Source organism: Sturnira hondurensis, unplaced genomic scaffold (genome assembly GCF_014824575.4).
Source record: "Sturnira hondurensis isolate 20B ecotype Veracruz unplaced genomic scaffold, ASM1482457v3 Scaffold0019006, whole genome shotgun sequence".
Lineage (NCBI taxonomy): Eukaryota > Metazoa > Chordata > Mammalia > Chiroptera > Phyllostomidae > Sturnira > Sturnira hondurensis.
The window spans coordinates 12,570,147-12,596,151 of NW_028091637.1; the positions used below are offsets into that span (position 1 = coordinate 12,570,147).

The 26,005-nt window shown below is 42.6% G+C and overlaps 1 protein-coding gene across 1 annotated transcript in view; it reads left to right on the plus strand.

The window, feature by feature from the left end:
• The window catches only part of STAC (SH3 and cysteine rich domain), a 119,151-nt gene extending 97,011 nt beyond the window's left edge, over positions 1-22,140 (plus strand). Inside the window, exons 9-11 of the mRNA XM_037070769.1 lie at positions 9,988-10,039; positions 10,144-10,281; positions 20,701-22,140. Of these exons, the coding sequence (XP_036926664.1) occupies positions 9,988-10,039; positions 10,144-10,281; positions 20,701-20,799 (289 nt within the window). The 3' untranslated portion in view covers positions 20,800-22,140. The remainder of the gene's footprint in view (positions 1-9,987; positions 10,040-10,143; positions 10,282-20,700) is intronic.
• Positions 22,141-26,005: the final 3,865 nt, after the last annotated feature.

Below are 26,005 nucleotides of genomic sequence, written 5' to 3' on the forward strand. Positions count from 1 at the left end.
ATCTAATGAGACTTTGTCTAATTGCTCTAGTGACAAGGAGGCTGTGATATCCTACCCCTCATATTCTGAGTAGGTTTTCTCGTTGCTGAAAAACATGCCACACGTATGGCATTTCACCACTGACATGAGAGATGCGATGCCCTCACATGTGAGATCTCTAGTTCATTGCTGATGATTTGTGGTCTCAGAATATTATAGAGCCACCCAAGTTCCTCTGCGTGGAATGAGCTCACGCAGATAACCTTCTGTAATGAAGGCTCTTAACAATTTCCATCAATAACCCTTATTATCAAGTTTTTTTAAAGAGCTCAGAAAATTACATTTTATGAGCTGCCAGCTTAATTCATGAACGAAATTCCTTAAAATGCTACTTGAAATAAAAACGGGAGAACACCATTATAGTCAGTATTGATCTATTGCTTCCTGTAGTCCCACCAGCCATGTATCAAATCATCCACTTGGCTAAGTGGGTGAGCATGTGTGTGTTATATACTTACATATGCACAATGTGCACACACATTCCCACATATACACAGTCAGATCTGCACAAACACAGTCACACATATTCATGGGCACACATTCACACACCCATGCAAACCCAAGTATACATTCATTCACACACACTCATACACATGTATCATTAGCATGAGCTTGATAATACAAGCTTAGCTTTTCCTTTTTTTTTATTTTTAAGTATATCTTATTGATTATGCTATTACAGTTGTCCCATTTTTTCTCCCCTTTATCCCCCTCTGCCCTGCATCGCCCTTCCCACCAGCATTCCCTCCCTGTTTTATATGTCCATGGGTCATACATAGAAATTCTTTGGCTTCTCCATTTCCTATACTATTCTTAACCTCCCCCTGTCTATTCTGTACCTACCCATTATGCTTCTTATTCCCTGTACCTTCTCCCTCCTCTCCCTCCCTGCTGATAGCCCTCCCTGTGATCTCCATGTCTGTGATTCTGTTCCTGTTCTAGTTGTTTGCTTGGTTTGTTTTTGGTTTTTAGGTTCAGTTGTTGATAGTAAGCTTTGCAAAGAAAGTAAATCTTGCCCTCCCTATGGGCAATGGGGCCAGCCCCGTTATCCTCACGGCTTTTGGATTCAGAGGTCTGCCAACAAAGTCACAGAGCCATTGCTTATTATTCACACCAACGCATCTTTTCAAATTCAACAAGAATTACTATTTTGGCTTTGACAGGTTGATATTATCACATAAGTAACCGGCAGAGGTGAATAATTCCGAGTAAACACAAACCCCTAAACATCTTAAGAACTCTGAAATAAAAGATCCAGAGTAAATGAAAGACGTAACGGTTCAGATGCACCATATCATGCCTATTCCAAAGAATACATTTTGGCTTCCCACATCTAACTCATTTTCATTTTTATTAGTTCTCCTGAAAAAGATTTATATGATAATGGCCATGTTTCATAAAGGGGGGGGGTAGTTTATGAGCCAAGAGAGTGAAAGCAGGAACTGCTTTGTCAATGGTATTAAATTCTAAGAAAGACACAAATTAATTGCCACTCCAGTGTATGTCACCTAAATTTGGGGGGCTTCAAAGAAATACCTATCCTATTTTGTAACCCCAAATGAGGATTTAGATTCTTGATAAACTAGACCCTAGAAACAGGAAGCCTCAGATTCTTCCATGGGTGAGTCTGAATGAAACCAGCCAACTCTTTGTCTCGTTAGCTAGTGTTTGTTAAGAACCTCTCATTTCATTCTGATCTCTTTTGGAGCACCATTTGGTTGAGTTAAAACTGATTTTAACTCCTGCATGACTGTTCCCAGGATTTGTTTCATCTGTCCATCGCATAGTGAATGTACACCGGCTACCTAACCATTCGCAGGCTGAGTCCTCAAAAAGCTCATGTAGACAGGGCCGGGGGTGTGGAGGCAGAGGGTCAAAGTGTAGACAAGACGGTACACTTCAGCGTGAGGTCTTGTGGTGGGGTGGCAGCCCAGGATGCTGCCACGGTACCTCAAGGGGGCAACATCCCAGCAGCCTTGGCAAGTCAAGGAAGGCTTTGCAAGAAGGTGGCATTATAGCCACACCAGGGCTTCAGGAAAGGGGACATGGGACTTGTGCAGCTTGTTAGTGAGCAGTCTACAGTGAGGAAGCAGTCTAGTCCTTTCCTCTACAGTGAGGAAAGGACCAGAGAAGAACAGGTCAAATAGCAAGACAAGAGGATTACATTAAGAGGTCCCAAATGGAAGGGGTGGGTGGGAAAAGCAAACAAAAGCATTACAAAAAGAGGTGGTGCCTAATCATTGCAGGAGCAGGGGCATGTTTAGATAATTACATTCATTCCAGTCTTCATTCTGAAAAGACTGCCTTAAAATTCAGTAAAGCACAGTGAATGGACAGTTAGCTGTTTATGGTCCCTCACATCTTGGGGAAAAGGTGGGAGTTCTACCTGGGTTTTACCAGAACCCAGAACGCACAGATAGAAAGTAGATATCGGGCTACAAACCAGGGAGACAGACTCTGAGTCCACTTGTCTTTCTCTCACCCCAAGCTTTCCATCCTACATTGATTGTGGTAGTTATCCTCTCTGATAAGGTTGACAATTACATTGAAACCAGCAGAGTCAGACAGTGTATTAATTTACCCCATGTTAGAACCATTCCCATTGCTTCTTATGAGTCTATTAGGATTGTGACGCTCGTGTATAAGACCAGGACACTTATGAGCTGTAGAATGTGTTCATGAAAAGTCACTCTTCTTCAGGGATAATTTTATTTTAATTAAGATAAAATCATGACTCCCATACAAATATAAAATGAACACATCGTGTTAAAATTTTTATTAGACTCGGTAATTAATGAGAGAACCAGCAATGTGCCAGATCTGGTTCAAAGGAGAATTCAAGCAGCACACATATGTAGGCAATCAGGGGTGTTGATGTGAATTCACAAAGGCATGCAAAACGGGTCAGTATTCACAAGGTAGTCATTGATCGTATTCCATCAGACATGATTTACTTGCATTTCTATGGACAAGAATCATTTGTGTTCTTATCAGTTCTCTACAACTTGTGGATATGAAAAATAATAGCTCAAAGACATTGAGAGGGGGATATCCTGGGAGGGTGGGCTAGACAGATACCCAGATCGGTAGGCCTTTTTTGCCCGTTTCAAAGTCTTTCACAATTTTCCCTGACATCCTTTTGTGTTCTTTCAGCAAATCTGCTGGGCTACCCGAGCAAGTTGTATTTTACAGAGGAGAAAGCTGTGGCTAGGATGGGTCACACTTGTTAACAAGCCAAAGAATCTCCTGGAGAAAATTAAACTAAAGATTCCTGGGCTCCACCAAAGCTTAGCAAGTCAAATCCCATTTGGAAATATGTATGTTGGATGTTTCCCCAGATTCTGATTATCTTCCTGATTTGAGAACCACTGTGACATATCAGATAATACACAGTGGGCCAGGCGCAGACTCCAACCCAGGAGGCAGTTTTCCTGATTCTCAGTCCTGAGGCTTAGTACACTGGACTTCATTGGAGTTTTGGCCTGTAACTCTGTGCTGATGTCCTTCACTCTGTAATGCTTTATACACCTGCCATAATGTAATGAGAGCCCTTGAGACAGAATAAGACAATAAGACTCCCTTGGTATCTCATTTCCATTCTCTAAGTACATTACTGCTTGGCAAATGCATCAAGTTAATTAAAACTAAATGTAATTCTAATGCACCAATTTGATTTAAAAATAATCTTCACAGTCACCAGGACATCAAAATGCAATTAAGGCTATTTGAGGCAAGTCTCTGATGCATATTATGTTTGGATGCTGCTCTGTGTCAAGAAACCCAGATCTTCCCAAATGTCACTAATGTGTTTAGCAGCCTCTGTCTCACTCAAATGCCTCTTTCAATTAGGTTCTGGAGAGCGTGATCCATGACAGTTCAGGAACACTCGCCCAATCCCATCCAACCAGCCTCTTAGCCAAATGCCTTTTCTCTGAGCTGGTCTCTGAACTTGGGAACACGCAGGCAGTCTTCTGGATACCGGGCTTAAGACAGAATCAAATTGCACCATTCCAGAGTTCCTTGTTACCTACCTGCGTTCTCAGATTGTAAAAGGCTCTGGACGAGGATTATGGAAATCGAGAAATGGGTCTCAGGGAAAAAATAAGAGATAGATCTAAGATTAATGGAGCAGTTTGGCAGTCTCCTTTTCTCTGTTCCCCTTAGGCTGATTTTCCTGGACATCTGTTTTGGCTGAGTGACTATGGTTGCTGTAAGCTTCATTTGGAATTCTTTTTGCATAATGAATGGGAAAGGGTGAGAAATATTAAAGATATCTCAAAGTACTTGCAGAGAAAAAATGGGTGGTTCTGATGCGTTCTCACAAGGCGTGGGTGGTACAAGAGGCAGCTTGATCTAGCGCTGTTAGTAATGGATTCAAACCTGTCCGTTAGTGGTGAAGTCTCTCTGAACCTTCTTTCTCGTGTGAAAACACCACATGTCATTTCCACTTCACACAGTGAACATTGTTGTCCCCTCTGCAACTTGGCTGTCCTCAAAATCTCCAGCCTCTTTATTGCAATCAGCCCCTGGGTGGCAGAAATACTAACGCCAGCCCCCAGACTTGCCATACCTGTGTGGTCACTACCTGACGTGGAGGGGCAAGAGGTATAGAGAATGTAAGGGGAGGAAAAACTTTTCCAAAGCTCTGAATTAGAGCCAAATATTAGTGTCTGAAGCCGCTAAAACCAAGAGTTCAAAGCTATTTTATTAACCAACGACCTCTGCCAAAAACCTAAGAGAACGCTCCATTAAAAAGAAATTATCGTTAGATCTCCTCATTTCCAAGTGAAAAATTACGAGGAAATTAGAATGTGTAAATCCTTACTGTATATCAGTCACAGCGTTAAAAACTTCCACTTATACATTCTTATTTAATATACACATGGCAACTTTGCAAAATAAAAATAGTCCTTATCTGTTTGTGGTGCATAGTATGTAACTATTTGACTATAATGGAGGTAGCTGAGTCTTAAAAAGGCATGTATGTTGGGAGTTTTACACAGGGTCAATTTCCCATTTGTCTGTGCCCCCTGGCATGTTTCTCATTCTATAGAAACACTATAGAATGTCTATAAATACCAGTAAATACCAGACTATAAATACCAGTTTCCAGGTCTTTCCCCTTTAAGATCACAAACATCTTAAGAACAATGGCTATATCTTAATAACAATAATCGCCACCACCTACTGTGGGCTTGTCCAAATGTGCTTTACAAGTGTTATCTTAGTCCTCAAAAATATTGATGAGATGGGTACTATTATTATCTTCACCTGACCGACTAAAACAGAAAACACTGATGCTAAGAAAGATCTTTCCATCTCTGTGCACTCAGGGCACACCCAAAACCTAACTTGTCATAAGCATTCAAGAAATACATGTCATATCATTTCCTCCAGCTCAATAGGCAGAGATGGCAGGATAAAGAAAGATAAATGTCCTTTGTATCCAAAATATTCAGTATATCCAAAACGTTATAAAAGCAGAGAAGGTCCAGAGCAGCCTGCCTTGTCCACATGCTTCCAAAGGAGGGCTGATGTAAAGGCTTAGGTTGTCCCAGACAGTGGAGATGGTGGCTCTCAGAAGCAGTGCCCTCAACACAGGGGTGTCAGGGTCTCCACTCTTAGGAATCTGTGCTCCACGTGAGGGATAGAGAGAGGCTGCGCAGGAGGGTTGTGGGAGAACTTACACTCCACCCTCCAGGAACTCCTACCCGTAGAAGATTTCAGGGTCTCCATAACACCACGCAGAAGACTTCCTTCCAGTTGGCCAGGCTCAGTGAGGACTGCGAGAATGAACCCGGATAGGCAATCATCGAGCTCACAGGCAAATACACATGAACACACAGATACACTCACAAAGAAACTCTGTCCTTTTCACCATTAAACCATAATGCTATGGTTAGGTTTTGTTTTCTCATTCCTGCCCTTGTTGACAGTTCCCCATTACCTCATCATTTTAAAGCTTCCCGTAAATCATGATATAACCAAACCAAACTCTTCCTCTGAGCCCAGAAAAATTTTCCTGAGCAAACAGAAATAAGAGGCCAGCTATGGTGCTCTGATCTATCTGCATGGAGTAGTACACTGATGCTTTCATTGTTTATGAATTGTGTTATCCTTTGTATCATGCCATACACACACACAAATACACACACACACCTCTAGCTTATGTATGGTACAAGCAGAATTTGCACCTAAATGTAGGATGTTCTGATTAAATTAAGCAAAAGTAACCTCAGTAAGCATTTGGGGGCCTGACAAGTTTGTCCACAAGAATTTGGAAATAAAGACAGAGTTAAAATCTATGCATAAGAATAGACCAGGAACATCAAGTCGCCTGAAAGAAAGAGAATGGTTGTTAGACCTGAGCTGGATTTTCCTCGAACATGCTCGGAGTATGATAACCTGAAATAAGGGAGAATTGTTCCATGGAACAGGACCTGGTCCACCACAAAAGCATGAAACAATTTGGGGCAGAGAGTCATGTGCTGGCCAGTGTCCCTCCTAGGACTAACCAGGGCAGGGAGAATTTTAGACATTAGACTTCCACTCTCCTGGGAACAACAGCAAGGTTCTCCTTATGTAGAGCAGGTGGGCAGAGTGTTTGGTTTCAGTCCTTTGATGGCAGGACAGAGAACCCCGACACCACAGGAAGGAGAAGAGAACTAAGTTGAGACCTGGTTTGAGAAGAGAACTCCCAGCTGGGAGTACAGGGCTGCCACCAGGGCCACACAGGCCTGCATCTAAGATTTCAGGTAAACAGCAGGATGGAGCTGTTGGGGCAGCTTAGCTATGGCCAGCTGCTGGGGTCAGCTAGGTTTACCAGGCTCCCTGTGAATTGGCTAATTTGAATAATTTCACAGGCTCCAAGGCATAAGAGTTGCCCCTACTGGTCTGGTGTCTGCCCCACCCCACCCCCAACATCCCTGGGCAATTAAGGCTGGAGGCAGTGCACAGTGGCTGGAGTTTGAGAGCCCAAAGATAGGTGGTTGGAGTGTTGACTTAATCAGCTCCTTAAAGGAAACTCTCTAGTCTCTACCCAGAGTTTCAAAACTGAGTCAAGACACATGAAAAATGAAAACTAAAAACACTATACTGCACAGAGTGGTTTTATTTGCATGCCTACTCAGGTCCACCACCTGGAGCCTAGTGTTGAAAGGGATTCTGATGCAGGCTCAGCAGGAAGCCTGCTGAGACAGGTGGGGGTGCCAGGCAGGAGTAGAGGGGCAGCACAATTCCCACAGCTGACCCCGATGTTAGAGAGCTGCATCTTTGGTTCAAGGGCTGCCCTAGAGCAAGATCCCCCCTTGCTCTAGGCAAAAAGAGGCATTGGCCTTCTCCACTGTTTGGCTGGAGCACAGACTAATATCAGGAGTCTGCTCTCATTCTTTACGACAGCATCCTCTTTATTTCCTTCATTGCCCTTAAGATAATTTCCAATTATATATACACATTATATATTTATTATTTATATGTCTAGGAAGTGTTTTACTATTTGCTTATTATCTATCTTCTCATTAGAATATTAGCTTCAGAGGGACTTTATTCTCCAGAGTATAACCAGGGTCTACTAAACTGGCTCTTTCAGAGTCAGCATTCTAGAATATTTTTTAACTGAGTGGATGAATTAAAAAAAAAAAAAAAAGAATAGCCCTGGCTGGTGTGGCTTAGCTGGTTGAGCATCATCCAACAACCAAAAGACTGCAGGCTCACTCCCCAGTCAGAGCACATACATAGGTTGCGGGTTCTGCCCTTGGTCAGGGTGCATATGGGAGGCAACCAATCAGTGTTTCTCTCTCACATCGATGTTTCTCTCCATCTCTTTCTCCCTCCCTTCTCCTCTCTCTAACATCAATAAGCATGTCCTCAGGTGAGGACATGATTATTGTCCTCACAATAAGGATGTCCTCGCCCACCAAGCCATGCTTCTGATTCTGCCGGTGCTCTATTTTTAGGAAAAGACAGAATCCCCATCACAACATCAGGAGTATGTCTGGTATTTCCCATAAAAGCATAGCTTGTACTCCAGGGAGTGCGTTATTCTAATGTGTGGCTTAGTTAACAGGGGTCATGCACGCTGCTGGGAGAGTTCACCTCCGGGCGCAGCCAAGAGTGAGTCCCCATGCAGACTAGAGAAATAGAGGTTGGTTTAGGCAGCATCTTCTGGCATCCTTAGCACAAGGTGCCTCCCTCCATCTCCAGTTTTACATTCTATGTAAAATTTCTCCCAAGCCATCAGCAAAGTCTTTGTAGTTGATATTAACACATGGTTTCTCAGGTTATTCGGTTAAATAAAATCGGCTAGAGCTAGAAAGATTTTTCTACGCCAACTTTCATCCTTGCTGCTTAATTAAATCCCTCACCTGGGAAAAGAGTCATTTTCGGCCACCTTGCTTTCCTTTGTGGCATCAGCATGAGACTGTGACTGCTGGAATACCAAAATGCCAGTTGTGTTTAATGTTTCAGGTGTGACAAGCCTGATATACTTGGCATCCCCTATGAAGATAGGTATTAACTGAGAATTGAAAATGACTGCAGCGGAGAATCAGAAGAGCACAATGAGCACACAAATCTACTTCCCCTCCTTCTACAATCCCTTAAAATGTCAGAAAATATATACTTTTTAAAGAATACATCCACAACCATACTAGAAAATGAGAAATGATGCCTTGAGAGGCCCCCAAATCTTGGGAGTTTCCTGGCAGCCTAGGAAATAGAATTGAGTGGAGAACAAGATGACCAGAGACCAAAGAATGCTCAGGAAAAAATCTTTAGCTGTAGCAGCACAGAGAGACACTGAACTCACAGAAAATTCACTGAAGGGCATGAGGTGTGTCTGGTGGTTCGACTGTGTTAATGGCCCAAATTCTTCACCCCAACCTGTACTCATGAACGTTCCTTCTTACCACAGAGGTGGTGCCTACTACCCCATCCCTTGAGTCTGTACTGACTTCATGACTTGTGTTGCCCAATAAAATGAGGCAGAAATGACCATGTGGAAAAGGTATTAAAACACACGTCCACACACTCACACACACATGCAGATGTAAAAATCAAACAAGACGTGGTAGATCACCAACACATCAAAATATGTAAGTCTTCAGTTAAACTCAAGTAATTCCTCATGAATGATGTAACACACACACACAAGTCTAGAACAAACTCCCAAATTATACCAACGTTAAGAGGCCAGGAGAGTAGAGCTAAGCAAAAAAGGATAATAGGTTTTAAGAAGGTGCTGAGAAAATGCAGATAATGTTAAAGATACTGACTAATTTTAAATGCAGTAGGAAACTAAAGAAAAATCAAAATACATAAACATATCTGCATGTAAACATAAGTGTATGGAGGAAACACGGGAAACCACTGACAGTGGCCCCCTCTGGGCCATGAGAGGAGGATTGTGGGGCAGAATATGAAGGGTAACCTGCCCTTGAAACTTACCTACGTCCAAATTTTGGAGTTTGTTAATAATGTAAATATGGTGATCTATGTCCAGGGTCCTGCAGAACTAATGTGTGCTTGGGTGTGGTCAGTAGGGTAATAATATAGGTGTGATAATTTATGTTTGAATTTGAACATTTCCCCTAAAATGACACATGGTGTGCTTCAGTGTGATATTGTTATGTTACAGAATGACATGCTTATGATTTTTGAATAAAAGATTTTATAACAAAAAGGGAGCATTATTTGTGCCAGACCCTGTATAAAAATAAACCTAAGGATTATTTTTTAATATAGCACAGATATTGCACTTGCTCTCAGTATTTAACAAAACTATTTCATGGGTGGGTAGAACTGGTAAAAATCATGTTTATTTTCTTTCTATTTATTTTAGGGTTCGTTGTATGAATGAATAACTGTTACTTTGTACTTCTAAGTGTCAGTTGTTTTTGTTGCTTTATCCCCCTCCGCTTCCTCACTCAACTCGTTCACTCTCCATTTTAGACCAGGAGACATGATTACTCTTCTAGAAGATTCCAATGAAGACTGGTGGAAAGTAAGTCTTTCTCTTTCTCTAAAAACAATCATCTGATTACTATAATTATAATGAATGCTATAATTACAATGAATTATGGGTATGTGTCCTTGTTTTCCTTTCAGGGGAAAATTCAAGACAGGATTGGCTTTTTTCCAGCCAACTTTGTTCAGAGAGTACAACAAAATGAGAAGATTTTTAGATGTGTTAGAACCTTCATCGGGTGTAAAGAACAGGGGCAGATAACACTGAAAGAGAATCAGGTGAGCAAAGCATTCAAGTATTAAGTATCACCTAAACAAAGTAACAATCATTTTAACAAACATAGCAATATCTATAAATCTGAATGAGTGGGGTCACATTCCAAGGACTCACTTTGAGAAAAGATACTGATAATATTAGTGTAGTAGGATCTCAACCTGCAAAAGCAAAATGTTCAGGAGCTCACTTGGTGGTGTCTGTCCACAGGAGGAAGTGTCCATGATGTCATAGCAGCAAGGTGAGAACACCTGGTCCCCACGCTTTCCTCTGAGGGTCACCAGAGTCAGATGTGGATCGATGTTCCACTTGGGGCTCCCTGCTGGTCTTCACTAATGTGTGGTTCATTTTTCTTGGTCTCCTGGGAATATTTCATTGTTTCCTGCTGCTGATGTTCTACAGCTCATTGCATTTGCTTTCAGCCACAAAGGCCCCTCTTCCATCTCCCTGTTCAGATTTCAAGCTTCTGCCTGCTCGCTGGAAACCACGACACTCCACAACCAGGGACTACCCCAGACCCAGGCCCTGGATATCTCCCTGCATCTAATCCAGAGGTGTCTGGAGCCATCTTGCTCCAGCACCATATTAAATGTGGCGTTCACTGTGGTGATACTGATTTCCTGAGACGTGAGGCACGAATCCCCTGTACCTACTTGTCTTCATCCTCCTTGCTTCATGCTCCCCCACCTCACTCCTGGAATGTTGACAAAGAATTGAGACACACACGCACAGCTTAGCTCTTCGTCCAGCAGAGACAGCTTTTCCTCCCGCTTTTTTTTTTTTTTTTTTTTGACTACGGCTCCCTTCATGGCATGTCCTGGATCCTCACTATAGGCTAAAATAGGATTCTCAGACCTCCACTTGGCCCTTCATGTATCTGGGGATCCTTTTAGAAATCAGACCTTAGAAATCTATTTTCTCTCCGAATAAAGTCTCCTTGGAATCCAGCCCCAGATCCCACTCACCCAAGGTGAACACAAAGGGAGAGGAGAAAATGGGGCCTGGTGCTGCATTTCTGTTACTGGAAACAGAGTGAACCAGATGGGGCCTCGGGGCTGAAGGTCCTCCTCACCTCTGCCCCAGCACGCGGCCACCCAGGCCTGTCTGAATCTCGGGATCCTACAGCTCCAGGTGGCCTGTAGGAGAACAGTGGGTCAGGAAGACATGTGATAGAACTGGCCCAGGAGATAAGGTGGCCTGATGACCTCCCAGGAGGAGCCTGAGGGGGGGGAAGCCTTAACCGATGATGATCAACCCTGGGACATTTCCGATCCGATCTCCTCCCTTTGCAGAAGTGAGGACAGACTTGAAAGGATAAAAATCTTCAAATATTATGTTGCCACCTTAAATGACAGTTTTATAAACAGTGAAGGGATAAGTTAAGTATTAATGATAGACTGGTAGTGAAAAATTATACAGCGATAAGGGAAAAGAGAAAAATAGGAAAGTTTGTTTAAGGGCTTTTCTCTTTCCGTCTAAATTAAGTTTCATGGTCCAAATTACTTTTAAATATTATTTATTTACTTTTAGAGAGAAGGGATGGGAGTGAGAAGGAGAGAAACATGGATCTGTTGCCTCTCCCTCACCCCCACCTGTAGACCTGATCTGCAACCCGTCTGATTGGGAATCAAACTGGTGATGTCTCAGTTCTCAGGCCGGCACTCAATTCACTGAGCCACACCAGCCAGGGATCATGGTGTAAATTTCTTTAAACTAAAATTTTTAAAAATTCCAAGTTAAAAATACTCAATCTTATCATTTGGATCTATTACTATAAAATACACAGGGTCACTGTGATTTTCCTGGGCCTCAGCCTTGCACATTCCCACACACGTGCACACTCAAACCCAAACTCACACAACACACCATCGCGTCCCAACACTACTGCGTCTAATTGCAGTCACCATCATTTGCACAAATGCAAGTACCTCCATCAAGTGATTTTTGGTTATTAATATTTCTAAGGTCCTTAGGAAATTGGGTCACAGGGCTGTATGCTTTTACTTAAAATTGGCATTCTTCCCACTTATAAAAACTGCCTGTAAGATAGGCCCACTTTGGGACAGACTGCATTTGGTAAATTACACAACCTCTCTTTTACCTGGCCCCTTGTGAACATAATATATGTTCAGAGAGATCAAAAGCCATCAATGTGCCAGCATGAAATGCACCTTGCTTAAAATCTCCTGCTTCTTCATCTCCTCCCCTAAGTTTCTCATTCTCCCTGAAGCTAGTGTCTGCCCAACACATCACTTCACCATTTGCTGCCTAGAAGTAGCAGAAGGCATCACCTGCCTGTAAGAGCAGTGGCATCTGACAGACTCCCCTTTAACAACAGCCCCCGGGGCAACCCCACCGTCTCTCCCACCTTGGCCGAGGGCATTAACCACTCTGCCTTCCATAAAATATATGGACAACTCCCCTGTCTGTTCCTTTTTGGATTATGATCACCTATCTTGGGGTCTGTTTCATGAGGGAAAGAAAGCCTTTTATCTCCGGTCTCTGCTTCACAGAGAAGTCAAGGACAGATTACCGCTCTCCTAGACATAGTCACAATAACCATTGTTCTAAGTATCGTCACTATTATTAGTCACTATTTTTAAATGCCATACATATATAGCATTTGTAAAGCTTAAATGTACCTACATTTTATTTGAGGTTTCACACATGTCCTGTAAATTTTACAGAGTAATTATTCACTATTTATATTTTATAAATGAAGAAATAAAGGCTCCGAGAGGTCACCTGTCTTGCTCAAGGGCACAAAAACCTGATAAGTGGCCAGGCTGGAACTTAAACCTAGTCTCCAAGTTCCAAGACTATGCTTTCCACCGAGCCACGCACCCTGGACAACGTGGAACAAACTGAACAGTGAGGCACTATTCACTTAGATTCCTTCTCCGGGACGGCAAATGTCACAAAGACTCTTTGAAAACAAATTATTGCTCATTCAAACACCCTACTGAGTCATTCTCAATTCCGGGTAATGGACTCATCCTCATCAGCCTGGAACCTTCATGCCACACACACCCCACCCACCAAACAAGCACATTCCCCCACTGGATTCTATGCCAACCCTTCAAACTTCTTCAAGCTTACCCAGTGGCATCCTTCCTGTTCCAAAAATTTGGAAAGTGCTTTGAATGAAATAGATCCAGGAAGGATGTTCTTCTTGGTTGGCAAAGTATTATAAAACCATTTTGCCAGCATGTTTGATTTTTTTTCTCAGAGTAATCTTATGCTTCCCCATTTGAGATTAAACATTGTTTTCATGTTATTCATATTCAAACTGGTAAAACCAGAAGACAAACTAAAATTTGCTCAAATTGGTCCATTTCCAGAAGCAGAACATCTGCTCAATGACTTGGACAAATTCCTTGGTCATATCCCCCCACCCGCACCCCTGGCCTGAGAATATTTCCTGGGAGTGGGCTCACACCTGCATTCTCCCCTCTCATGGCTGAACCCATAGTCATGTTTCTTCCCTCAGACGTGTTTAAGGCACAACATAGGATTTCAGCCTGAACCTGGAACTCATAGATCTGCCTGTCATTGTTTAGGAAGGTGACATAACTCCCAACATTTGTCCAGCCTGGGGTTCCTTAACTGTGTGGTCTTTGGACCACATGAATCAGAATCACCTGGGAGCTTACAGAATATGCAGATTCCTGACTCCACTCTAGACCTGATGAAGCAGAGCCTTTCGGGGTAAAAGGCAGACAATCAGTCTCTTTTGCAGTCTCCCCAGGAGTTGTGACCAGTGTGAAGGGTTGAGAAGGACCTTCATTGTCACAGCCTCCTTTTGAGTCTTCTGGTTGTTCTGGGAGAACTGAAGGCACTTTTATTTGCAGTTACATATTGGTCAACAGAAGCTGCTGAGGTCTCTTTACCACTACACCAATTTTCTGTGTTCCATTTTTGTCAACGCAGCAACCAATGTCAATGTCAGCCACTGGAAAGAAGATTTACATTTTTACAATCTGTTACTAAGAAAAAAAATTTAATTTGTCTCCGCTTCAGTATCCTGAAATATTTTAGGCATAAAATTTCAAAACATGCTTGTTAACTGAGAACATGGGTAACAAGAACATGGGTTCCAGCGTCACAGAAATGGGTCCATATCCTGTGTGATTTTAGCAGAGTCACCTGGGAATATCAGCATTCTCATCTGTAAAATGGGCATAGTAGCTGCTCCCTCCTGACTCGGAGGTGAGGGCTAAATGGTATGTCCCGTGTGCAGCCCGGCACAGTGTCTGCCATGACAGGAGGTTATTTCCCTCTCCACCATCATATTCAGAGTGAAGCCTGAATGGGGAGTTCATTTGTGGTGGCCAATGCCATCTAAAATTACCTACTAAGCATCAGAAAATAGCCAGCATATTTGTAAGCCTAAAAATATAAAGAGACAAATGGTCATTAGCAGGGAAAAAGAAGAAATCTGATTCTGAAAATAAATTCAATGTATCTCTAATTAAATCACATTTCTGCCTCTGCGGTTATTATATTATTTTTTCAGAGAGCCCTTGTTTCCAAATAGAATTAAGTTACCCTTTTGTTGTGAACACAACTAGAGTCTTCATTGACATGAGTATGTTTCCTTTATCTCTGAAAATTTTTTAATATCCTTATTAAATCAACTTTAAACACCATGAAAGTATTGTTTCCATATTCATTCCATAGTTCAGTCATCCCTATAGAACTGTTTTCACTGATTCTTTGTATTCTATCAAGTGTTAAAGAAAAAAATATTCTGGATTATAAAACTAACCTGCATTTATTGTAAACAAAATTTGGAAAAACATCCCTAAAAAAGGGATAAGAAAGAAAAAGATCACAGGTTATTCAACCACCAAACTGTTATTAATATAAACACTTTGGTACATTTCCTACCAAACATTTATTCCAATTCATATTTTGATATCATATTCTATTTACTTTCCCAATTTTTTAACATAGTCACTACATGTTTATGAAAACACAGTTTTTAACAACTGTATAACAAATATGTCATATAAACCAGAGGTTGACACACTATGACCTATGGCTCAAATCTGGCCTGATTTTTAAACAATTATTAGAACGAAGTTTATAAGAACATAGAACACAGACTCACACATACATATAGTCTGTGGCTGTTTTCACACTACTATGGCTGAGTTGTGTTATTGCCACAGAGACACTATGATGTGAAAACCTAAAATATTTACTATTTCGTCTTTTACAGAAAAAGTTTGCCAAGCCCTCATCTACAAGAACAAGAATGTATTTAAGTATTCCCCTATTGTTGGCTATTCAGAGGTTTTATTTGTTTCCCTGTTATTGATAACTGCAATGACTGTTTTTCAACCGAAAGCTTTTTTCCATAACTCAGATTGCTTCCTTAGGCTATCCTTTAGAATTTGCTAGGAAAACAGGTAAAAGATTTTTGTAATTCTTGATATATATGACAAAATTGCCTCTAAACAGATCAGGCCTATTTATTCCCACATCAACTGTCTATGAGAACATTCAGACCATCATGTTGTCTATTATGTCACTGGGTAGATGCATAATATTTCATGTTAATCTGCATGGCCAAGATGGTTAGAGATGTTGAAATCTTATCATGTATGTATTAGGCATTATATTGCTTTTATATATTTGAGCACTTTTTTATATTTGAGTACTTTGCCTATGTCCTTACACTATCGAATTGGCTTTCTATCTTTGAATAATATTTACAACTAGTCTACCACCTGTGGCCAGCATTCTCCCAGTTACCTTTGGCTTTTAATCTTAATGATTGTCCCTTCAGAAACTTGGTAATTCTCTGATTGAACCCTCTCCATTTTATCTTATTTTCCTCAGAGTGTTAATCTCTTTATTGCTCTCCACTTTATTGCTCTCCACTTCTTCCTAAGAGAACATTTTGAGATACCCACTCCGCTTTAATTTTCTGAAGTTTCAATTCAGTCCTTCATTGCTCCTCGTATGGATTTTAATTTAGTGATCATTTCCTTGCAGTGTTTTCTTCTCAGTTAGCCCCCTCCCCTCAGCAGCATGTTCTCTTTACATCTCGTTACATCACTCTTACCCTGAAGAGACCCTCTGCTTAAGACAGAAAGGCCAAGTCTTCCTTCAACCTACTACGTTCAACATATCTGAAAGTATTGAATGAGAGAATATATTCTTTCAGACGTATGTGCACATTTTCTGCAATGTTTCTTAATGATTTTTAGTACCAACCTTGACCCCTTTATCTTGTGGTAGGCAGAATAACAGCCTTGTGTCTTAATACCAAAAACTTTGAATGTTACCTTAACTTGGCAAGAAGGACTTTGCAGATGTGATTAATTTAGCACCTTCAGGTGGGAAATTATCCTGGATTATCCAGATGAGTCCAGTGTAATCACAGGAATCCTTATAAGAGTCAGAGTCAGATAAGTAGGTGTGGTGATGGGAACGGAGGTCAGAGAGAGAAATTTGATGAGGTTATGCTGCCGCCCTTGAAGATGGAGGGAGGGACCAGGAGTCAAGGAATATGAGCCTCTAAAAGTGGAAGGCAAGGAAACAGATTCTTTCTTACAGCCTCCAGAAGAAATGCAGCCCCATCAACAGCTTGATTTTAGGACTTCTGATCTCCAGAACTGCAAGAAAATGGATTTCTGTTTTCTCAAGCCACCAAATTTGTGGTGATTTTTAGAGCAGCCTTAGGAAACCAATGCAAAGGGTACCCGAGATAGATTGCTATCATGAACCCCATGATGGGAGACATCTTAGATTGTCTTGGTTGGCCAAATTCAATCACTTAACAGCAGTGACTGTATCTGGCTGGAGTCAGAGAGACTCAGAGAAGAGGGCAGAAGATACATGAAATCGGAGATTGAGTGTGAGAAAGACTCAACCCGCCCTTGAGGGATTTAAAGATGTGGGAAGGAGCCACAAGGCAGGGAATGCAGGAGGAAGGAAAGCAGAGAATGGCCCCTGGCTGACTGCCAGCAAAGAAACAGGCCCCTCAGTCCTACAACCACAAGGAACTGAATTTGGCCACAACCTAAATGAGCCTGGAATTGCATGCACACCCAGAGAAACAGAAAGAAAAGAAAAGGATGGAGCCCCGTTGACTTCTTGATTTTGGCCTTGTGAAACCCAGAGCAGAGAAAACTAGCCATGATGGCCACACATCAGACCTACAAAACTGATGTTATCACTTGTGTTGTTTAAAGCCACTGCATTTGTGGTCATTTGTTACAACAACACTAGCAAACTAATACACATCTCAAGTTACAGAACTCAAGTTAAGTCAACCTCAGAAGTAGTTTATCATGTGCTCTGGGAGTTTAGAATGTTGGAAGAACAAAAACAATTGAGGTTTCCCAGCTGAAAAGGTGAGTGGATCAGTGTGTGTCCAGCTCAGGGTGTTTTCAGGGCTACTGGGTTGGAGGAGCAGGTAACGATGCATGAGTCGTACTAACTTCTGGTAACTAAGGCATTTATCTGATGTCGGTCTGCCGGGTTGAGTTAGGGTTTGTTTCTTTTGCCATGGCTTTCCCCAACCCCTAACATCCTAAACTTTTGGAGTACATGAAAAACTACTTCCTGCTTTTTGTCAGCCCCCATAGTCCTTGTGTCCCCATTCCCAACCACTAGAATCTGTATCTTACTAGTTGGGACCTCGAGTCCCAGGAGACACTTGTGCTACCTCTCATTTTCCCTACCTCCTGTCCGTTCCTTTTCTAGGAAGACCACAGGTTCTAACAAATGCAGAAAGAAAGGCGTCAATTGGGAGGTGGGTCATGTGGGAAGGAAAAAGCATATTTTAGCTATATGAGAAGGCAAAGCCCATGGTAACAGAGAAATGGCCACCCTGTTTTCAGCTCTGGGCAGCTGCTGCATCTCTGAGGCTGGGAAAGACCGTGGAGGAGAAGATCTCTTTTAAGCTGGTAGATTTATCCTTGACACAGCAGCACAATTTGCTTCAGTCATCAACTGAGTTCAGGACCAAAGGTCTTATAGAAATTCCATTCAGCTTCTAAAGCAGCCAATAGCCTTGCCATTTAGTGTTATGACAGTTCTTCTCCATTCATGTCCAAGGGTGCTAGACAAAAAATAAAAAACTTTTTAAATAAAATGATTGCTCATCTAATATCAGTGGCAGCACATTTAAATATTAATGAGTATAGAGGTCATGCAGGGGACAACTTAGATGATATTAGTATGGGTGCTCCCGGAAGTGGGTTATTGGAACTTTAGTCAGGTAGGACTAAATGGGACTGAGCCAATAGGAGCATTTGACCATCAGGCAACAGAATTTGGGGCAACGTAGGAGAAGAGGCAGAGGGCCATGGTGTGGGCCAACAAGCTGATATTAAATAGAGACAGATCCCACTCCCATGGACTGGATCTTCTAGTCCATAAAAACTAGGGGAGTGAGAGCAGGAGGATGGTAGAGCTACAAATACAGAAACTAGAGCTGAAACATGGGTGAGTGGTGATAAAGTAATAGTAGTAACAATTATAATAAAAACAATAATATGATAGACTAAGAGACCAAAGGTTGAGTGCTATTTTCAACTTTAACTACCAAGCTGAACTTGCAACCCAGCAGAGTCCAGACTTTGGGCATGAGATTGGGAAGGCACAGGGTAACTCTTTTAAGATAGAAAACCATAACTTGTGTGTGTGTCATGTTAAGAATGCAAAGTCTCTGAGTGATGCGAAGAGGCTGGCTGTCACTGGGCTTGAGAGTCGGGTAAGCACTGGGCTGGTTGGAGAGGGTGTGCGGAACCTGTAGCGCAGCTCTGCTCTGGTTATGCTGCACCCACCTTGGTACTAATGCCCATCTCACCCCTGCTACACACATGATGTGCCAAAGTCAGGTTCACACTACTGTCAGCAAGTTGGGTGGATGGGTCAGTGTTAGTCAGCAGTGGTAAGGAAGCTGGTTCAGCCTTTGGAGGTCTTTTGGTGGTCTTGAGAGAGGAAGGGAGATAGAAAATAAGGAAGAAAAGGAATAAGGAGAGAGGGCAGTATGACAGCAGGTAACCAAAGAGAGAGAAGAGAAGAAAGAAGAAGAGGGAAAAATAACTGCTTTAAATAAATCTGACCCTCCCCTTCCTCCACTTAAAATCCTTAAACACCCAACCCTTGATTGACGCCAACATACATTTTTGCTACTTTCCCATACTGCAGAGCCCTGATTTTTGTTCTCTTGTCCAGCTGTATCCTCTCTGACTCAGGTAAATGCTAACTGAATTGATAGAATGGCTCCTATCCTCCTGCCTGGTGATATTTTAGTAGTTGGCTTATGACACACTTCCTATCAATGAGATAGGTCAGAAGGTCAGCCAAGGGACTCAGCGGGGCTTGCCTGTCCCCACATTCTTGTCCCTGGAAGCCTTTCTTCTCACTGCTTACCACCTCCATCTCTAGTTACATTGTTCTAGTTAGTCGTCCCAAAGTGCCATAAAGTTACCTGTGAGGCTAGATCCGATTGCCATGTATTTTCACTTTGGAACCTTTTTCTTTACTCATTAAATCATCCAAAAATATGAATTATTTAAAATATTAAGTGTCCACATTGCCAGTCAGTTTACGAAGTGTTGTTCACTGGATGGTCAGTGGTTGAAACAGGTGAGGCCCTTGCCCTCAACATGCATGAGATTACTCCATGAAATGTCTTTCTTCCCAGTTCTGCTCAAGCAACATGAGAGCAGGAACCTGTCTATTCTCACTCGTTTCCCAGCTTCTGGAATGGTATCTCGTGCATAGTAGACACCAAATAAAAATGTGTTGAATGAATGAGTGAATGAATGAATGAATGAATGAATGAGAGAATGAATGCCGAAGGCAGGAACTCAAGGGCCCTTAGACAACTGAGGTGTTTCTGACTTGGCCTGATGAGTTAAATACTTGACAGGATAATAAACCAGCCAGGTTGTCTGCAACTGAGGAATTTTCTAGGACTTGGAACTTCCAGTGCTAAAATCAAGAAAGTCCGAGGCAAACCTAAACCAGTTGGTCACCCTATCCCTGACCCTCCAACCCGAAAAATTTCCTGTGGTTCTTCCTCAGCTCCCACCCTCTTCTACTTACAATTAATCTTCCGAGCTGCTCCTTCCATCCCACCACTAAAAGAAAAGAATTCTTTCCAGCGCTGCCATGGCTTCCTAAAGTGGTAGGTTCTCAAGCTGTTCTTGATCCTCAGTCATCAAGGTGAAGCTCAGAAAACACTCAGTGCCAGGACCTAGTTCTAAACCCAGCTATCTGCCTACTTTTTGACCCAGCTTTTTCTCACAGAGCCACCACTTCCCACCCTGACACTGCTCTCCGTTTTCTGATTCGATGCCCCGCTGATCTCAATCAGCAGCAATTCAAACTACAGATTCTAGCTTCTTTCTTGCTGACACTTGTTTTTTTTTTTTTTTTATTTCCTTGGCATTCAGATCTGCCTGACTTCGGAAGAAGAACAAGACGGCTTTATCAGAGTCCTCAGTGGAAAGAAGAGAGGCCTAGTGCCCCTGGATGTCCTAGAAAATGTCTGAGTGCGGGGCCCTCCTCCTTTTGCAGCAGGCAAGTCCTGCGGTGATGCCTCATCTCACACTGTGTCCACCCACGGAGCTGTCGCACTGACCCGGCCACCCAGAACACAGTGAGACAAGACTCAAGGATCTGAGACTCAAGGATCTGAGACTGGAGTGACAGTCACAAGACAGGGGGGTTATCACACAGCAAATCCAAGCTGCTCGAGATGGGGATGAGGCTGAGAGAGTCACTGGCAGAGCTGAGGACGCTACCTGGTGACAGGAGCAGAGCAGCCACCACAGCTGTTCCTCAGGACTCAACCCCCTGCCCGTCCCTGTGGTCTGAGTTAACCCACTGGAACGTACTCCAGTCTGCGGTGTGGCCCCGGTGCAAGGTTCAGATCCATGTAGCCAAGTGTGATTCTGGTTCCAGACCTCTGTCCTCAGTACCAACCATGAGCATCATCACATGAGACCCCAGGCAGTCCCTCTGCAGAGCATCGGGAAGTCCTACTTCCCAGCCCCCAGCATTCCGGGCCTCCTCGGGCTGCCCCCTCACTTTACCACACTTTGTGATTATGCTGTGTCTTCTGTCCTCCGAGTAAGCCCTAGGGGTGTGCATTACATGTGAGAGCTCAGCTGATGTGGCGCTGACTTCAAAGACCTGATCTGCCCAAAGATGGCTGACATGCAGTCCCCTCAGCTGCTTTAGTGACTGACAGGTGACAGAGCAGGACAGGAGGCATAGATACAAAGGGCAAAGTGGGGACAAGGTAGGGCAAAGGACCCTTATTTATTGAAGATTATACAGCCCTTTCAGTAATGAAGTCCTTTCCCCAAAGAGATGGAGCTGGGGAAGAGAATGTGGCAAAAAGCCTCCAAGAGGAGCTTCACTTTCATCTTATATCTTCTGTGTTAGGGGAACATTTTCCCATCATGCCATTTGGCAAGGCTCTCTCTTGGAGGCTGAGTACACCTTACAAAGGGCCAGAAACGTGGAAAAGACCCAAGAGCATCTTAGGAGAAAATTAGCCAAATTGGAACCCACTCTTTTTTAGGGCAGTATGTTATACCCTAGTAGATGTAAAATGGAAAAAGAATCCTTAATGATTCAGCCTCAGAGAGCAGAGAAATGTGGAGCCTATTTAGCATCAACTAGAGGAGTCTTGTTACTCTGTACTTGTACTAATGTTTACAAGAATGCAATATACTGTGATGCCTTTCTCCTCCTTCAAACTTGCATCCTGTTCCTCTTTAATGTGGTTAAACTTCAATTCACAGTGACCTTGGAATCAATGTCAGTTTGATTTATTTTGTTGCAGAGCAATAAAACCATTAGAACAATTGGTTTTTAAAAGACTTCAGTGGATGCATCCTGTGCATATCAGCATCATTGGGAAACCAAAGCGTCATTCATCTCCATTTATTTCTTTGGTTACTGCTCAGCGTGAAGATGGGAGCTGAAATCGGAAGGCTGATGGTTTCACAGTCGTTGGATGCCTTATTCTCATTTTAAAGCCAGCCTCCAGAAGGTCCTCCCTCTCCAATGCAACATGCAGAACTGAGTGTACAGAGACAGATGGATTCTTTGGGAGCCAGGGTGGGTAATATGGCTGCCATCCTTTAAGATGGAATGCTGGAGTACCAATGCTCTGTGCCTCAAATTCAATATTCCATTTAATGAAACTCACATAGTAGCTAGAAGGAGCATAGAAAACATGCGTCCTGATCTCTTTTTTCCAGTGGAATATCCATTGAAACGCTTTGGTAAGGCAGTGTCATAGCCTATGCCAACTGAATTTGCATGAAAAAAAATCAGTTTGTCTTTGGAAGCTGAATAGAAGGTTGTGACAGCCAGCTTCCCAAGTGGCCCCTCATGACCTCTGTCCCTGGATATCCTTGTCTTTGTGGAGCCCACTGCCACATAGAATTGGGGCTGGCTTATGTGACCAATAGGATATAGCAGAAGTGACCCTGCATGACATCTGAGGCTAGGTCAAAAAGTCATTGCAGTTTCTGCCTTAATTTCATGGAACACTCACCCTGGGAGTCCTGAGCCACCATGGAAATTTGTCTCCTCTGAGGCCACCGTGCAGGAGTGGCCCAGTGGACAGACCACACATTTCTGCAGTTAACATCATGGAGGAGCAGTCAGCCCTGCTGAGCCTTGCCCAGGCTACAGGTTGATGAGCAAGATAAATATGGCTAGGGTTTACAGAAACAAGTATAAAAGACACATGGACAAAAACTAGGGGGAATGGAAATGGGAGGGAGGTGGGGAGAGCTGGGTGGGTGGGTGGGATGGGATGGGAGTAAAAGACAGAAAACTATACTTGAACAACAATTAAAATAAAAAAGAAAAAGAAAAGATAAATATGGTTAGGTTTTGTAAGTCACTAAGTTTTAGAGTGAGTTTTGAAATACTGAAATAGATAACTGGAATAGGGACTTTGTAATCTGAGCCAATGCTGGAAAGGAGGAAACATACACTTTCCGCATCATGAGGCCCAAAAGTTTTTGCCAACGTCAAGTGACCCTCCAAATGCAAGATACCCAGTGTGCCTTGGTGATCTGGCCGTCCAGCTCCCAGAGGAAAAGGCAGGAGTTCCTCACAGCATGGATTGCCACGGATGATTACACACACACACACACACACACACACACACACACAGATCAGAGATTCTGGGAGCCAGAGCATGTTTCTCTTCCTCCCGCCTGTCTGCAAAAATAGCAAGAACAAGGACGGCTATGACCGACTCAAATCTTGAAGGTTTCCATGCCTAAGAAAAGGCTGGCAGAAGGGCCACAGCTTCAGAAGGGGGGGTGAGATGAAAGTCTCGGAAGACAGACACTGGTGAAGAGACAGGGAGGAGAGGGAAGTGCTGATACAAAGAAAAACAAAGGGCTAGGAGGGGGGCTATGCTCCACAATGTGAGGGAAGGGACTCAAACCCCCTCACCTCCTGCCTCTGCCCCCAGCTGAAGGGTGGTACACACGTACCCAGCCCCTGGAAGCTGTCCCCAACACTGCACCAACCCTGTAGGACGTGGATTCGGTCACAGTGGATTTGAAATAAAGAGCTGATGGATCCTTCCTCGGGGCCTCAGAAAGTGAATAACAGAATTTCTTTCATCACTGTCACTAGCAGACAGAGCCCCCTTTAGTGTGGGCAGTGGGGCTACAAAGAGAATCCACATGTGAGCATCCAGCGGGCTACCAGTAGGGTTGATTGCACAGATCACTGCAACTCCCAAACTCTGCACACCAAACACATGCACACCCATGCACTTCCATCAAGAGGAAGAGTCCAGCATCGGGGTTCCATATTTAAAGCAGCTGGTGGGGGTGGGGTGGGGTACATACTAGGAGCTTATTAGAGTTAGTCCTGTTTGCTATTAAAGAGAGAAAGATAAAATCCATGAAAAGCTCACAATGTATGTAAATAGCCTTGTGCCAAGTCCTCCTAAAAGGAAAAAGAAACACCGTGAAAGTCCCAAAGTGGGTCCAGGTCACTGGTTGCTCCAAGGAGAATAGAGCCAGGAAGGAAACCTACTGGTCAACCCCAACCTAGAGCTGGACTCAGACAGCTGTGAAAAAGTGTTGTGTGCTCAAATAGAAGCTCAGATTCTGGTAAAGTGAACCAGACTTCTTCCCTCAAGACTTCTCAGAGCCTATAAAGGGGGATTTAGGATCATGGAACACCTAATGACACCAGGTAGAACATTCCCAGGAGGGCAGTTCGGGCAATGCTACAGCACAGGCTTCTCACATAATGTCGTATCCACCCGGCAGCCCCAATGCCCCCTAACAGCCCTTCTCTTCTCACATCTCACTAAGTTACCTGTGAAACACTGAAAAGGACAAAAGTGTGTAATCATAGTAAAAAATGAAGACTAAAAGACAATCTTCCCTGGAATCTGAGTCTGTAGGGAGTAGGAGAAAGTGGTCTCTACGTCCCCAAGGGGTGAAACACACGGAAGGGCCAGTAGCTTTACCGTCCCCTGACCAGCAGGACATAAGCTGGTACAAATCTGAGAGTAAAAGAAACTTCAGCAGTGACCAAAATAGCTTCCAAAGGAAACGGAGTGAGCAGGTGTATTCCACAGATTTACCACAAAACAAACCCTTACAAACAACACAAAGAATTAAATTTAGTGTTAGTGACATCCTGAAGTGGTCATGTAGATTCTGTTGTATGTTTTGTACAACACTTGGTGTTTTTCTTTTATTGTTGTTCAAGTACAGTTGTCTTCATTTTCTCCCCACACCTGGTGTTTTTGACCCTTAGAATATATTTTTTCTTAGCTTCCTTATTAAAGCAATTTTGAATAGTTTTGAATCTTCCTGTGGATAATAGGAACTTTTAACTGTACCCTGAAATTTTAACAATATAATAGTAATTTATATATTTCCCTTTTAATAAATGAAAAAACGGCAGGTTTATTTTATCATTGTGTCATCAAGTTTAAGCAGCTATTGAATATCTTTATGTCTTCATTGAAGTCAGGATATGCTGAAGTCCTGAAAATACACCCTGGAAAAACCTACTTCCAAGAAAAATGGTAAGTCATCTTTCAGTTTCCTCCATTGGCCTCATTTACTCAGGTTCTTTGGTTAGTCCCCTGCTCCCATTCTGTCTGTGCATGGCAATAGTGTTCTTTGTTCATCTTCTCCTTTCAGACCAGCTTTTTGAAGATGGTATGTTACGTTCATTTACCTTTGTTCTTTAAGGTAAAAAAAGAATCATCCAAGGTTATGACTTTTCTTGTGAGTGCAGCTTTGACCATTTAAAGTGTTCCCATTTTCTTTCATTTCTAAATACTCTGTAATTACAGCTTTGAATTTTCTCTTAGATATTTTATCGTGTGTATGTGTGTGTTTAAACTCATTACATGTTGTAGTCAGAAAATATGGTTCATATTGGTTTCTGCTTTGAGGAATTAATTGCCATTTTATTTTGTGTTCTAATATGAGCAATCCTTATAAATGTCCAATGGATGCTGATAGAAAAGTCATGTGGGCTGTGCATTAAGTTCAATATGAAAAAAAAGTTCAACATGTATTTACTAAATAAATGTTTTAAGTGTACTAGTCACCTGTGTTCTGACTTTTTTTTTTTTTTTTTTTTTTGCTAATGTGCTCTCAAAGACAAGGATGTCAAGACCAAGCCACAGTGGGACTGAGATGAGAGACACCTTACAAAGACCTGCAATTGCTTCTTTAGTAC